Genomic DNA, 16,499 nt, shown 5'->3' with positions numbered 1-16,499 from the left:
GGCAAAAATAACCCCTTTATCCTGGAACGCAGCACATATCCTAACCAGATGTTGTTTGGTCCTACCCTTAAGTTTCAAGAGGGTCCTAATTATCGGCAACTATTGCTAGCATACAACGATTATTTCCTCATCTGAACAAATCTTAAGTCTGTTTGCTCTTAAACAAGATGCGGAAGAAAAAGGTCTGCTAGCGTACCCTCCATAAATGAAAAGGGGAGCAGGAAAATAGGGGAATAAAAATAGAGGGGGTGGAAATAGGTCAACAAAAAGAAGAATGGGAAGAATGGAAAATGGAGACTCACTTACCCCTGGCATTTGCCCTCCACCCATTAAGGACCCTTGAGAAAGATGGCATGGTCGGTGAGGTATTCCAGACTGCAATGTCTCACTGAAATCTTCAGTTTTAATCTAGGAGATAAAGAAATATATATGAACCGTGCCATACTTATGGCTGGTGCTGCTGCAGGATTGCATATGGAACAATGGTGCTTTTAATTTGCCTTTGTTGCCATGTTAAACAGCACTTCTTCCTCTGTTGTCATTAGCAAAATCTAGTAATTAGCAAGAGTACAATTATTTATGATGTGTTTAATAAAGGATTAAGAGCTGCACCAAAAACTATAAGGGTATGTTCACACTGCACTTTTTCAGGTGGTCAAAAATGTCTGTTTTTCAAGTAGAAGACGATTTGAAAAATCGCTTTTTTTCTCTTGAGTTTTATAAACCTAAGGAGTCTTGTTTAAGTCATTGTTTTCAGATTTTTTATGTGGATTGTCTTTTTACTGCAGTTTTCTAGTCTTCATTTTTAAGCCATTAAACAATTTTGGAATCGGTAGTCATTTTTTAAACAAAGACCCTGACAAAACGCTCAAAAAGGCAACCGAGAGTCGCCTGTTCATCTTTTTAGCCTTTTCATTAACTTCTATTGGAAAGTATTGAGTGTTTTTCTTGCGGAAAATGTTAAAAGAGTGGACTTCAATTGTCTTAGGGTACGTGTCCACGTTCAGGATGGCCGGCGGTTTTTACGGAGCGGCAAACTCGCTCCGCCCAAAGCTCCACCCCCTTATGGGGACGCGATGATGCCGGATGTGTTCATTGCACACACCGGGAATCATCGCACCCCACACATAGGGCCCTGTGTTATACCTTGCGGCGGCGCAGCGTCGCCGCAAGGTAAGCGGACATGCTGCGATCTAAAAAGATGCGCCCCATGTCCGGAATCGCAGGGACGCCGGATGCGTTTTACCATGCATAGTGGAGACGGGATTTCATGAAATCCCCTCCACTTTGCTGTAACATCTGGATGCTGCGTGTTTGACGCTGCGTCTCTATGCAGGGTCAAACACGCAGCGTTTCCTGAACATGGAAACATACCCTTAGGCTACTTTCACACTTCCGTCTTCTTGGCTCCGTCGCAATCCGTCGTTATGGGCAAAAAACGCATCCTGCAAATGTGCTTGCAGGATGCGTTTTTGCCCATAGACTTGTATTAGTGATGGATGGGCACACGTCACATCCGTCGTGCGACGGATCCGTCGTGTTTTGGCGGACGCGACGGACAAAAAAGTTCAATGTAACGTTTTTTTGTGCGACGTGTCCGCCATTTCCGACCGCGCATGTGTGGCCGGAACTCCGCCCCCTCCTCCCCACTCATCACAATGGGCAGGGGATACGTTGTAAAACTGCATCCGCTGCCCACGTTGTGCTAAATGTAGCACAACGTTCGTCGGTACGTCGGGCCGACTGTTTGCGACGGCCCCGTACCGACGGAAGTGTGAAAGTAGCCTTAAATGAAGAAAAGAAAAGTCCGGCTCATCACATGATGCCTGAATCCAGCCAAGTCCGGAGCATGGAAAGTGTTGGTGCTGAAAACACCTTTAGTATTGAAGCAACAAAGTAGAATACAGCTGCACAGACACAAAATCTTCTATATTAGTAAATGTTTGCGATTCTCATAACATCCATAATTGGCTTAAAAATGATAAAACACTGATGTGTTTCTGGTGCGTCAAAATCACCTTTAGTCATCATGTTGTAATGGGGTCAGGAGTCAGCACAAATAGTTACCACTTCCGGTTAACACACCAGTAATGTAATTAAATTGGATGACATCACATAACATATTATAAGCAAAATAACATTCAATAGAAAACAAGATAAAGGAAATAAAAATCTGCATAATGGAAGCAATTCATATGTAAATAGCAGTGATAGGAAGAGGCATGTAGTATATTTAAATAAGCAAAGCAAAGTGCAGATAGGTGCGGCGAAGAAAGATAATTAATGTTATCAAACGTGTTAGTCGTGTTACTGTAGTATTATAGCTCTTCATAGATTTTGTCCAAATCTACTGCATCTCCCTAATCCTAAAACGTTGTTCCCTTTCCCCACCTCTGTTGTGACTGTAAATCTGCTCTATCGCTCTACCGTATATACTTTTAGAGACATAATATTGCCATCATGACAAGTAATTAAATATTTCGAGGTTTGCGATATATTCCTATGACTTTTATAGTTTTCAATGTCGTAAATGTGTTCCCTGATACAAATTTTGGATTGCCGTGTAGTACTGCCTACTAGTGATGAACAAACATGCTTGGATAAGGTGATATCGCCTGTTTATTAGGCAATCCCTGCATGTATTGTGGCTTCTGAACAACAGCGAGCCATGAGCATGCTCAGACAACACCTTATCCAAGCACGTTCTTTCATCACTACTGCCTATGTATGTAAATTTGCAAATGACACATTCTACGATATAGACAATCAAATTAGAGTTACAATTGAAAAATGATCTAATTTCAAAATGATTCTTTTCCAAAGGGTCACTAAACACATTACACTGTTTGACATTAAAACATACAATTGAAACCAAAAGTTTCAATACACTATATAAAAAGTCACATCTGCAGGTTTTTCTCAGTATCTGACATGGAATCAAAATAAATCTTTCCCATTTTAGGTCAATTAGGATTACCATAATTATTTATATTTGCCAAATGGCAGAATAAAGAGAGAGAACGTTTTAAGGCATTTTTATTACTTACTGCAAAGTCAAAAGTTTACATACATCTCGATGTATTTTAATGCAGGCCTGAAACACACTGCTTCTTTGCGTAGCATCATGGGAAAGTCTCATGATATCAGCCAAGATATCAGGAAGAGAATTCTGGACTTGCACAAGTTTGGCTCATCCTTGGGTACAATTTCAAGATACTTGAAGGTGCCTCGTTCATCTGTACAAACAATTATATGCAAGTACAAACAAGATGGGATGTCCAGCCATCATACCGCTCAGGAAGGAGACGGGTTCTGTGTCCCAGAGATGAACATGCTTTGGTCCGACATGTGCATATCAACCCAAGGACAAAAGCAAAAGACCTTGTGAGGATGATGGCGAAAACTGATAAGATTGTGTCAATATCCACAGTGAAACAAGTACTGTATTAACATTGGCTAAAAGGCCACTCTGCCAGGAAGAAGCCATTACTCCCAAAGAAACATGAACAAGCAAGATTAATTTTTGCAAATGCACACAGGAATAAAGACCTTAAATTTTTGAGACCTGTCCTGTGGTCTGATGAAACTAAAATGTAAATTTTGGGGTACAATTACCATCCTTATGTTTGGAGGGAAAAGGGAGAAGCTTGGTGTTAGGCTGCTGTCACACTAGCAGTATTTGGTCAGTATTTTACATCAGTATTTGTAAGCCAAAACCAGGAGTGGAACAATTAGAGGAAAAGTATAGTAGAAACATATGCACCACTTCTGAATTTATTACCCACTCCTGGTTTTGGCTTACAAATACTGATGTAAAATACTGACCAAATACTGCTAGTGTGACGGCAGCCTTAGGAGTCGAGTTCCTGCTGTTGCACAGGGGGAATCTCGAGCCATGTCTGTTTAGGTCTCCCATTCTACATCAACCACAGTGGAGCCTGCTCAGCGGAGATGTCGGTCTCAGCGTCTCACTCAGTCTGATACTGTGCAAAGGGTTACTGCTGCCTTTCCAGGCTCTGTTGTTGTAGCCTGCACTGGTCAGCGGGGAGCAGGCTTTTCTGGGACTAAGTCCTGCCTTGCACACACTAAACATGCCCAAGGTAAGACCTCTCATTGGAGGTCAGGGGTCACATGCTCAGGTACTCTGCATCAGCTTTCATTGGTCCTGTAGGAAGGTCCTGAAGTTGCTCAGGTACTGTAGCATCTTCCATTGGTTCCCTAGGAAGGTCCTGAAGCTGCTGCAGCTATAAAAGGTTTGCATGGCTGCACGGCCATGCGCTAGTATCATATCATGAGCTTGGTATTTGTGGTCTCGCCTGTATGTGTGTATTCAGGGACCCGGCTGAAATAAACCCCTAGAATACCGGCACCTCCGGTGTTGTGAATTCTGCTCTTGGGCTCCCTCCGGTGGTTGTTGATGGTAATGCAGTTATTCCTGAGCAGCAGTCTTGGACAGGTGTTTCTGCTAATTGCAATTCTGACTGGGGTATTTAGCTGTGCAGGACTCATTAGTCCTTGCCAGTTGTCAATGTTCCTTTGGAAGTGTTGGTCCTCTGCCTGGCCTCTCCTGCTTGCTGCCAATTCAGCTAAGATAAGTGTTTGCTTCATTTTTTTATACACACTGCTGTGTGTTTATTTTCTGTGCTTATCTTCTTTCTATTTTGTTCCTGCTAGACTGTGCCTGATGTTTTTCTCAGTCTAGTTGGACTCGCTGGAGTCGCAGATATACTCTCCACATCTTTAGTTAGGTGGTGGAGTTTTTGTATTTTTCTGCTGTGGATATTTTGTAGTGTTTTATGCTGACCGCATAGTATCCTGTACTATCCTTTCCTATCTAGGTAGAAGTGGCCTCCTTTGCTTATCCCTGTTTTCTGTCTGCGTGTGTCTTTTCCTCTCCTACTCACAGTCATTATTTGTGGGGGGCTATCTATCCTTTGGGGATCTACTCTGAGGCAAGAGAGTTTTCCTATTTCCATCATTAGGGATATTTAGTCCTTAGGCTGTGTCGAGGTGTCTAGGTCTGGTTAGGCACACCCCACGGCTACTTCTAGTTGCAGTGATAGGATCAGGGTTTGCGGTCAGTAAAGTTACCACTGCTCCAGCGAAGGTCATTTCATGCTGCTCCAAGGCCACCTGATCATAACACTCCGGTGAGGAGTTTGCATGTATGTGTTCAGGGACCCGGGTGAAATAAGCCCCTAGAATACCAGCACCTCCGGTGAGGAGTTTGCATGTATGTATTCAGGGACCCGGCTGAAATAAGCCCCTAGAATACCGGCACCTCTGGTGAGGTGTGTTTGTGTGCTTTTCTGGGTGCGTGACCACTGACTGCCATCTGCTCAGCAGTTAGCGGTGTTCCCCTATGACGCTAACAGGGCACAGCATCTTATTTCTAGCGACTCTGTGGACTTAACAGAGTTTGCTTATGCCGCCATATAGTGCCACCATTTGCCAGCAGCAGGTTTCTCTCCTGCACGGTGGACCCCGGGTTGCGAACGCACCTATTTATATATATATATATACTTGGTGCGTTCCGCCAACCCTAACATAATACTAGTGCCAGGGTCTGGCTAGTAAATGGCGGACAAACAGCAACACTTTCGGGACATATGGCAGCTGGAGGGTAGGTTGGCGGCTCTCGAGCGCACAAGCTCAGGATGTTACCGCAGTTGCTGTTCAGGCTGCTAGTGTGGCTGCAGCAACCTTGTCCACGGCAACCCCTGTTCCGACTCTATCTCGCCTCCCACTGCCAGAAAAATGTTCTGGTGATAGTAAATTTTGTTGGGGTTTCGTGAGCCAGTGCTCTATACACCTCGAGCTAATGGCCGCACGTTTCCCCACAGAGCGGGCAAAGGTGGGATTTATTGTGTCTCTCCTGTCGGACAGGGCGTTGGAGTGGGCTACGCCGCTGTGGGACATGTGGTGCAGAGTGCTCCGCTGTTCCTGAGCACTCTGAAACAGGTCTTTTTAGGGCCACGAGTCCACTTCCGCACCCTAGCATCTGAGCTGGAGTGGTCGGAGAAAGCCCTTATCCCTATATTTTAGAGGGGGCTGGCTGACCACGTGAAGGACGCTCTGGCCTCAAGGGAGATTCCCGCCACACTGGAGGAGTTAATAGCTGTGTTTACCCGTATTGACCTCCGTTTTCACGAGCGGAGGTTAGAGCGGGCCCAGTGTAGGCAGAGGTTTCTGCTGGCTCCCGCGAGCGGGACCTAAGCCCCGGACCGCTCATGCACTCAAGGTCTGCCATGTTTGCCAACAGTCAGGACATCTTGCCACCAGATGTTCACAGCGGTCGAGGAAACGTCAGCGTCTAGTGGTAGTAGGTGGAGGTACACTAGACACGGCAACGTTTTTCTCCAAATTGTCCTTTAAGGGGACAATTACAATAGGCTCATTCACTCACTCGGTAGAGCTCTGTGTGGATTCTGGGGTGGAGGGCAATTTTATGTCTTCTGCCTAAAGGTACCGCCACACTAAGCGACGCTGCAGCGATACCGACAACGATGTCGATCGCTGCAGCGTCGCTGTTTGGTCGCTGGAGAGCTGTCACACAGAGAGCTCTCCAGTGACCAACGATCCTGAAGTCCCCGGGTAACCAGGGAAAACATCGGGTTACTAAGCGCAGGGCCACGCTTAGTAACCCGATGTTTACCCTGGTTACCAGCGTAAAAGTAAAAAAAAAACAAACAGTACATACTTACCTACCGCTGTCTGTCCCCGGCGCTGTGCTTCTCTGCACTCCTCTGCACTGACTGTGAGCACAGCGGCCGGAAAGCAGAGCGGTGACGTCACCGCTCTGCTTTCCGGCCGCTGTGCTCACAGCCAGTGCAGGAGGAGTGCAGAGAAGCACAGCGCCGGGGACAGACAGCGGTAGGTAAGTATGTACTGTTTGTTTTTTTTTACTTTTACGCTGGTGACCAGGGTAAACATCGGGTTACTAAGCGCGGCCCTGCGCTTAGTTTCCCGATGTTTACCCTGGTTACCAGTGAAGACATCGCTGGATCGGTGTCACACACGCCGATCCAGCGATGTCAGCGGGAGATCCAGCGACGAAATAAAGTTCTGGACTTTCTTCAGCGACCAACGATCTCCCAGCAGGGGCCTGATCGTTGGTCGCTGTCAAACATAACGATTTCTTTAACGATATCGTTGCTACGTCACAAAAAGCAACGATATCGTTAACGATATCGTTATGTGTGATGGTACCTTTAGCCCAACGTCACGCAATACCCCTGGTAATGCTAGCTCAACCAGTAACTATACAAGTGGTGAACGGGTCGACACTGCCCTCACAGATTACACACCAGACCATCCCTTTCACTCTGTCCTTGTCGCCATCTCATCAGGAGATTATATCTCTGCTTGTCATTCCTGAGGGAATTGATGAGATCCTGTTAGGGATGCCTTGCCTACGGTATCACTCTCCTCATATCGAGTGGTCCACAGGCAGAATTTTAGGATGGTGTGAATCTTGTGGGGGTAGATGTCAGAGGGAAAGCGTTCAGGTTGTTACAATTGAGGTACCCGCAGATTTATCCTCTCTCCCCAAGCAATATTGGCTCTATGCGGACGTGTTCTCCAAAAGGGCTGCAGAGACCCTTCTGCTGCACCGCCCCTATGACTGTCCTATTGACCTCTTGCCTGGTGCTGAGCCTCCCCGGGGTCGAGTCTATCCGTTGTCTCTCCCGGAGACGGAGGCAATGTCACAGTATATCCGAGAGAATCTGGCAAGAGGATTCATTAGGAAGTCAGTGTCACCTGCAGGGGCTGGGTTCTTCTTCGTACAGAAGAAGAGTGGAGAACTGCATCCATGCATAGACTACAGGGGTCTTAACGCCATCACCGTTAAGAATAAGTACCCACTATCCCTGATATCTGAGCTTTTTGATGGGCTACGGGGAGCAAGGGTATTTGCTAAATTAGATCTGCGGGGTGCTTAAAACCTGATTTGCATCCGTGAGGGGGACGAATGGAAGACGGCTTTTAACACCAGGGATGGGCACTATGAATATCTGTTGATGCCCTTCGGGCTCTGTAATGCCCCAGCCGTTTTCCAAGACTTTGCAAACAACATCTTCTGGGATATGCTTTTCACCTCGGTCTTAGTTTATGTGGATGATATTCTCATCTACTCTCCAGATATAGACTCCTACCGGAGAGATGTTTGTAAAGTCTTCGACCTCTTACGGGCAAACTCCCTCTATGCCAAGTTGAAGAAGTGTGTGTTTGAGCAGGAGTCCTTGCCTTTCCTTGGCTATATCATCTCTGCCCAGGGATTGGCTATGGATCATGCCAAGCTACAGGCTGTGATAGACTGGCAGGAACCCCATTCTCTCAAAGCGGTGCAGCGCTTTATGGGGTTCATTAATTACTATCGCCAGTTCATTCCCCACTTCTCCACTTTGGTAGCTCCCTTGGTTGCCCTCACCAAGAAGAGAGCAAATCCCAAGTTGTGGTCGGAGGAGGTCTCCAAGGCCTTTCTCTTGATTAAGTCACACTTCGCTAGCGCTCCCATCCTACATCGCCCCGATGTACATAAGCCATTTATTATGGAGGTGGATGCCTTATCCGTTGGTGCTGGAGCAGTCCTCTTCCAAAAGGATGCTCAAGGTCGGAGGCATCCTTGCTTCTTCTTCTCTAAGACCGTCTTTTGGAGGGAGCTCACTTTCCCTTCCAGGTGTTCACAGATAACAAGAACTTGGTGTATTTACAGACAGCCCAGCGGCTTAATTCTCGTCAGGCTAGATGGTCCCTGTTCTTCTCTCGGTTCCATTTCACCCTCCATTTTATTTCCGGGGAGAAGAACGTTCGTGCTGACGCTCTCTCTCGCTCTGTAGTGTCATCAGAGGAGGAGGAGGAGGAGCCTCGGCTTATTGTCCCTTCAGAGAGCATGAGAACTGTGGCTCCGGTTTCGTTAGAGTCTGTGCCCCCAGGCAAGACTTTCGTTCCATCTAATTTGTGACCGGAGGTTCTCTCTTGGGCTCACTCGTCCAGGGTGCGTGGACATTTTGGGACCAAGAGGACATCTGAGCTCTTGGCGAGGACGTACAGGTGGCCGCATATGGCCCGTGACATCGGGGACTATATTCGGGTGTGTGTCTCCTGCGCAAAGAATCGGTCTCTTCGGCAATGGCCTGCTGGGCAACTTTTCCCCCTGCCGGTGGAAGACAGGGCCTGGGAGATGGTCGGGATGAACTTCGTGGTAGGCTTACCCAAGTCTCGTAGCTGTACAGTTATCTGGGTAGTCACCGACCATTTTTCTAAGACGGTGCATTTGGTTCCACTTCCACGGTTACCTTATGCACGGGCTTCAGTGGCATTGTTCGTCAAACATGTTTTCCATCTACATGGCATGCCTGACAAATTTGTCAGTGACCATGGTCCTCAGTTTGCATCTCGGTTCTGGAGAGAACTCTGTCGTTTACTCAGCATTGAGCTTAATCTCTCTTCTGCATACCATCCCGAGACGAATAGGTTGGTAGAGAGGGCCAACCAGACACTGGTCACATACTTACGACATTTTGTCTCTGCCAGGCAGGATGACTGGGCATCTTTGCTACCTTGGGTGGAATTTGCTTTGAACAATGCCGTAACCGACTCTACTTTGCAGTCTTCTTTTCTCCTTAATTACGGCCAGCATCCGCTTGTTCCCACCGTGTGCCCATGCCCGTGTCATCCACCAATTCTAGGGTGGCAGACTGGGCGGTGGAGGCACGTGACATTTGGGACCGCTCACAGGATGCCATCCGGGCCTCCAAGGAGAGAATGAGGGTTTCTGCTGATGCACACCGGTGCCCCGCTCCGACCTTTGCTCCTGGCGACTTAGTGTGGCTCTCCGCCCGTAACATCAGGCTGCGAGTTGAGAACACTAAGTTTGAGCCTCACTACATAGGCCCTTTCAAGGTTCTGGAAAAGGTCAACCCTGTGGTCTACCGTTTGGCATTTCCTCTGTGCCTTGGTATCACTGATACCTTTCACGTTTCTCTTTTAAAGCCCATCTATTTGTCCCGGTTTTCCTAGTCATCTGCCAGGACATCGGGTTCATCCACGGATGAGTTTGAGGTGAATGCTATCATGAGGTGCAAGGTGTTACGTGGCAAGAAATATTATCTGGTGGAGTGAAAGGGTCACGGCCAGAGGACAGAACCTGGAAGCCTGTGGAGCACATTCGGGCTCCGCTGCTCATTGCAGCCTTTGAGCGTAATGAGGCCCAAGGAGGGGGTAATGTTAGGAGTCGAGTTCCCGCCACTGCACAGGGGGAATCTCGAGCCATGTCTGCTGCGGTCTCCCATTCTACATCAGCCGCAGTGAAGCATGCTCAGCGGAGACGTCGGTCCCAGCGTCTCACTCAGTCTGATACTGTGCAAAGGGTTACTGCTGCCTTTCCAGGCTCTGTTGTTGTAGCCTGCACTGGTCAGCGGCGAGCAGGCTTTTCTGGGACTGAGTCCTGTCTTGCACACATTGAGCATGCCCAAGGCAAGACTTCTCATTGGAGGTCAGGGGTCACATGCTCAGGTACTGCAGCAGCTATCATTGGTCCTCTAGGAAGGTCCTGAAGTTGCTCAGGTACTGTAGCATCTTCCATTGGTTCCCTAGGAAGGTCCTGAAGCTGCTGCAGCTATAAAAGGTTTACATGGCCGCACGGCCATGCGCTACTATCACCTCATGTCATGAGCTTGTTATTTGTGGTCGCGCCTGTATGTGTGCATTCAGGGACCCGGCTGAAATAAGCCCCTAGAATACCGGCACCTCTAGTGAGGAGTTTGCATGTATGTTTTCAGGGACCCAGCTGAAATAAGCCCCTAGAAAACCGGCACCTCCGGTGAGGAGTGTTTGTGTGCTTTTCTGGGTGCGTGACCACTGACTGCCATCAGCTCAGCAGTTAGCGGTGTTCTCCTGTGACTCTAACAGGGCACAGCAACTTATTTCTAGCGACTCTGTGGAGTTAACAGAGTTCGCTTATACTGCCATATAGCACAGCCATTTGCAAGCAGCAGGTTCCTCTCCTACAAGGTGGACCCCGGGTTACAAACGCACCTATTTATACATATATATATACTCGGTGCGTTCCGCCAACCCTAACACTTGGAAGCCTAAGAACACCATCCCAACTGTGAATCCTGGGGGTGACAGCATCATGTTGTTGTGTTGTTTTGCAGCAGGAGGGACTGGTGCACTTCATAAAATAGATGGGATCATGAGAAAAGAAGATTATGTGGCGATACTGAAGCAACTTCTAAAGACATCAGCCAGTAATTTAAAGCTTGGGCGGAAATGGGTCTTCAAAACGGACAGTGACCCTATGCATACTGCTAAAATGGTTACAAAGTGGCTTAGGGTACTTTCACACTAGCGTTTTTTTAAATCCGTCACATGCCCACACTTGCCGTGTTCACATACCACTTGGTAGGTCACACTTATGTCTTAATGTTTCCGTATTACTGTGTTGCGCACTTGCGCTTGTGACCAATCTTCACCCCTAAGTGTGGGCTCTCGCTAGGTATGTGGTGATGTGCTTTTGCTGCCTGTTTCAGTCCCGTCCCTGTCTGATACCTTTGTATGTATCTTTTATTAATAAAGTTGTTTCTACTTCTTGTAATTGTGGACATTTTCCACCTTTATTCATGTGGTTGTATGTAGCTTTTGGTGGGTCCTTATTGTCCTATAACCTGGGTGTGTGTGCCTCTAACTTACTACACTGGTAGTTACGCAGATTGATTATGAGGTATTCCTCCCATTGTGTGCGTTTATTTGTTTGTCAAAAGTGCTTGCAGGATGCGTTTTTTCCCCATAGACTTCTATTGACGACGCATTTGCGACGGATTGGCACACTTCGCATCCGTCTTGCAACGGATGCGTCGTGCTTTGGCGGACCGTCGGGAGAAAAAAACCATACATGTAACGTTTTTTTCTCCCGACGGACCGCTTTTTCCGACCGCGCATGCGCGGCCGGAACTCCGCTCCCACCTCCCCGCATTGCGACGGGGAGATTCCGACGCTAGTGTGAAAGAAGCCTTAAGGATAAGGAAGTCAATGTTTTGGAGCGGCCATCACAAAGCCCTGATATCAATCCTATTGAAAATGTGTGGGCAAAGCTGAAAAGGCCGGTGTGAGCAAGGCGATCTACAAACCTGGATCAGTTACACCAGTTTTGTCAGGAGGAATGGGCCCAAATTCTGACCAACTATTGTGAGAAGCTTGTAGGATATCCTAAATGTTTGATCCAAGTCATTCAGTTTAAGGGCAATGGTACCAAATACTAATGAAATGTATGTAAACTTTTGACTTTGCAGTAAGTAATAAAAATGCCTTAAAACATTCTCGCTCTCTCATTATTTTGGCATTTGGTAAATATTAATAATTATGGTAATCCTAATTGATCTAAAATGGGATGTAACAAAAAATGTAATTGACAATCAAATAGATTTTCTGTCTCTTGTTGGATCTAGAAAATTTGGGGACGATGTGCTGGCTAGAGATGGAGCACATCTTGACACTAACAGACATGTTGAGCTTCACATATAAAATGATTATTTGTGGTACACACTGGAATCGCTTGTAGGGTATGTTTGGGGTGATGGCTGCTGGCATATAAGATAGTATTGCCTGTTGTGGTTTTTCAAAAATTAGAACAGGGAGAATCAGGAATTACTTTTAATGCAAGATCAAGGAAGTGTGTAGGGTGTTCAAAGGTAAACTTAAGATGGAAAGTATTGCATCCAATTTCATCAATGAAGGATTTTACCGCAAGTACATCAGATCTCCAGATGATAAGGTCATTTATGTACCTGCCATACTGTAGGGATGTGGACTGTCTTACCCTGTTCCTGTCCCTGAAGACAACAGATGCACTGTGTGAATAACATCATGTGGTTTTATATTTGAAGTAACGTGTGTCTAATGTAATGTGAGGTAATGTGTTATGGTGATGTAGACTATACAAAGTGTTAGAGCTTAATGTGTATATAGCGTAATGATAAGCTTAGGACAGCATAGGATATAGAACACATTAGTATGTAAATAGGAAATGGTTACGGCTAGGATTATTCCAGGGGGAGAGCACTAGTGATAAGAAGAGGGGCATGTCCTGGTTAGAGGGAGGTCAGTGTCAGCCAGTGAAGGGTGGAGACAGTTCAAGTTCACGTGGGGTGGTGTGTTGCTAGGGGCAGCATGAGCCAAATGTTCAGGGCAGTGGGCAGCCAAACGGACATTCTTGAAGGACATAGTTACATAGTTACGTAAGTTGAATAAAGACCTAGGTCCATGAAGTTCAACCTTTCTCCACCAATTGTACTTGTACTTTTTATCACTAGTCTAACTATAACCCGCAATGTTATATGTATCAAGGAAATCGTCCAGCCCTTTTTTAAAAGCTATTATAGCGTCAAAAGGCTCTCTATTTCAACTCATGACCTCAGGGCCACCGGATAGGCGCTTCTGCCCACAAAGCCACAAGAACAGTCTGCCGTTGCCATTCCAAAAGACTTTGGAGCATAGGGCTGGGGCATCGAGAGTGCCAGGTTTCATCAAGGACACCGTTGACATCTCACAACTGTTCAACAACCTTAAAGGGAATCTGTCAGCAGGTTTTTGCTACCTCATCTGAGAGCAGAGTAATATAGGCAAAGAGAAGCCAAATCCAACGATGTATTACTTAGATTACTGGGTGCAGCAGTTATGACACAATCAGATCTTTTAGATTTAGATAGAAGCATAGCTGAGAAAGCTGGCCCTGCCCACACCAGGCTCTCAGTACGCAAAGTCCATAGACAGTGAGCTGCTCATCATAGGAGGGGAATTGCCAGAATAGCTTTAGTGATAAAGGCTTCACAGTTAGTAAACAGCAGTGTGCACTTCGACAAGTGACACATCCCTGAATTTTGTGTTTCAGCCTCTATCTCCTGCTGCCTTCAGATTACATAGCAAAAACTTGCTGACAGATTCCCTTTGCATGGTAACCCCAATACTCATGGTTAGGATGTGATGTTATATCACATCCATTCCCCATCAGGTAGCTTTAAGCGCCCTAGACTGCCATTTAAAAAATAAAGTGGTGACTAAATAGACTTTCAAAATGATATAAAAGATGTCACCTCTTCTTTGATTACCAATAATTACTTCTGCTTAAATAGAAAGTTTTTTATTCAGAAGGTGGAAGTTTCAATGGAGGCTACGTATTCACCATCCCTTGCTAATCTGGTAATGAGGTGGTGGGAGGAAGAATACATATTTAAGGAGAACAACCAAATTGTGGAAGCCATATTTTGGCAAGGCAGGTACATAGATGACCACCTTAGCTGGAGGTCCAACGTACCTATGGCAAAATCCTTCATCGATTTTATCAATTGCAATCCTTTAAATTTAGGTTTACCCTTGAGCATTGTAACAACACTATACACTTCCACACCTATCTGCACTTTGCTTTGCTTATTTAAATGTTATACTTGCTCTTCCCATCACTGTCATTTACATATGAATTGCTTCCATTATGCAGAGTTTGGATTTTTCTTTTTGCTATCTTGCTTGCTATTGAATGTTACTTTTGTGATGCAACTGCAAGGCAGTTGCACGCAACCTCCCCCAGAGGGCGCAAGAAAAGGGGACAAGGTAGCACTCACCGTGTACCACCACAGTGCAAGGCGCAGAGCGCCACTAGGAGGTGGCAGAGTAGTCAGACAGGTCGGTCAGCAACAAATAGGAGATGGGGTACCAGAAGTAACAGCAGAGCACATAGTCAGAGACAAGCCAGAAGTCAGAGCCAAACGCGGTATCCAAAACGTGAGACGTAAGATGAAGTCAGGGTACAAGCCAGAGAGTCAAAAGCCGGTCAGGGAACGTGGTACAGAGACGGAAAACAAGAGGCAGGGTCAGAGATCAGGCCGAGTCATATACTGTAGGGAATGGGTCTTATACAAATAAGGGAAGTCAGAGGCAGAAAGAGCACCAGGGTATATGGGTCAGCTGCTCTAGCCAAGAAGCATGAACTATCACTGGCGCTGGCCAGCAGACTACGGAGGACTTAAAAAGCCCAGCCAGCTCCAAAACAAGGCCGAGGGGATTAACTCCAGCATGACCAGTCCAGAGAGGGAACAGCAGAAAACAAACTCCGAACTGGATCATGACAAGTTTGCTTATAACATGTTATGTGATGTCATCCAATTTAATTATGGTATATTACTGTTGTGTTAACCGGAAGTGGTAACTATTTGTGCTGACTTCTGACATTTTAACACCATGACTAAAGGTGCTTTTGACGCACCAGAAATCCATCGGTGCTTCACATTTTTCAAACCAATTATGGATGATATCAGAATTGTAAACATGTACTAATAAAGATGAGTTTGTGCCCGTGCTGCTGGATTCCCCTTCATTGCTTCTTTTAAATGTTTGGCGTCATTGAAAGCCTAAATTGTTAAAAAGCCTTCAAATCAATCCTTCAAAAACATTCAGAATCTTGAACATATGAACAATTTGTTTTTCCATACAAAGGAATTGATCAGCTCAAAAAACAGTGGAAAAAGATCTGAAGTGAACATGCCTTAAGGCTAAGTTCCCACGATAAGCATTTGTTGCGTTTTTGATGTTGCAGATTTTCTAAAGATTTTCTGCACCAATTTATCTAAGTTAGCTTACTTACCGGTAACTTTTTTATAGTTTTTTGATGATTTTTTTTTTGTTATATGCCTTTTTGTTCCATTTTTTTCAGCTGCGATCTTTGATTCGTTTTGCCATGTCATGTTCTAGATAAATCTACTTTGTTTTGGAAACTTCTTGTTTAATTAATTATATTTAACTTTGATAAAACTTTAGTGATAAAATAATGTTCAGATTACATGTGTGCCTTTTTACCTGCAGATTTCAAAAACACATCTGGGTTCAATATCCACAGGATTAAAAAACAGCACAGTGGACAAGAGATTTTTAGATAAATCCTATCCACTTTGCTGGAACTATCATATGCTGTGTTATTTTGTGCATGAAAATACTAGGTAGAAAATTTGCACCAAACACTCATTGGAATTTTGGTGCATTTTTTGAGTGATTTTCATTTTACATTTTGGTAAATTACAGCATTTATACTGTATATTTGGAAAATTCCTGCAGAAAAACATGACGAACGCAATGTCGAACATGGCTTAACACATGAGTCGTACAGCCAGATACAATTTCTATTGAAATTCAATTTTTTAGGAAGAAAACTCTAAAAATGGATCTAGAACATGTAACAGCAATCCATGACTTGGATCAGAAATGCATGTGTCTTCATTAATTTTTAGCGTATACCCTCTCTGCAAAAAGCACATTTACGAGTGAACAGCTCCATAAAGGTTGTGTGTACTATTCAGGAAAAAGTACAGATAGAACATGAACATGTACAAAGGATGTCTGAATAAGGCCTTAGGGTATAATCACAAAGGGTGGATATGCTGTAGATTTTCTCTGTGTACCGGCCGTGTAAGGGGATACGATTTTACGTGTTGTTGGATTTGACTCAG

At 45.4% G+C, this 16,499-nt stretch overlaps 1 protein-coding gene across 2 annotated transcripts in view; it reads right to left on the bottom strand.

The window, feature by feature from the left end:
• Window positions 1–16,499, bottom strand: part of POU2F3 (POU class 2 homeobox 3) — a 193,010-nt gene that overhangs the window by 52,649 nt on the left and 123,862 nt on the right. For both annotated transcript variants that reach the window (XM_069743094.1, XM_069743095.1), the window contains exon 4: window positions 307–408. In XM_069743094.1, the coding sequence (XP_069599195.1) occupies window positions 307–408 (102 nt within the window). The remainder of the gene's footprint in view (window positions 1–306; window positions 409–16,499) is intronic.

This window comes from Ranitomeya imitator, chromosome 10 (assembly GCF_032444005.1).
Source record: "Ranitomeya imitator isolate aRanImi1 chromosome 10, aRanImi1.pri, whole genome shotgun sequence".
Taxonomy (NCBI): domain Eukaryota; kingdom Metazoa; phylum Chordata; class Amphibia; order Anura; family Dendrobatidae; genus Ranitomeya; species Ranitomeya imitator.
The sequence above is the reverse complement of the archived record's forward strand: the minus strand, read 5'-3'. Positions and strand labels throughout refer to the sequence as shown.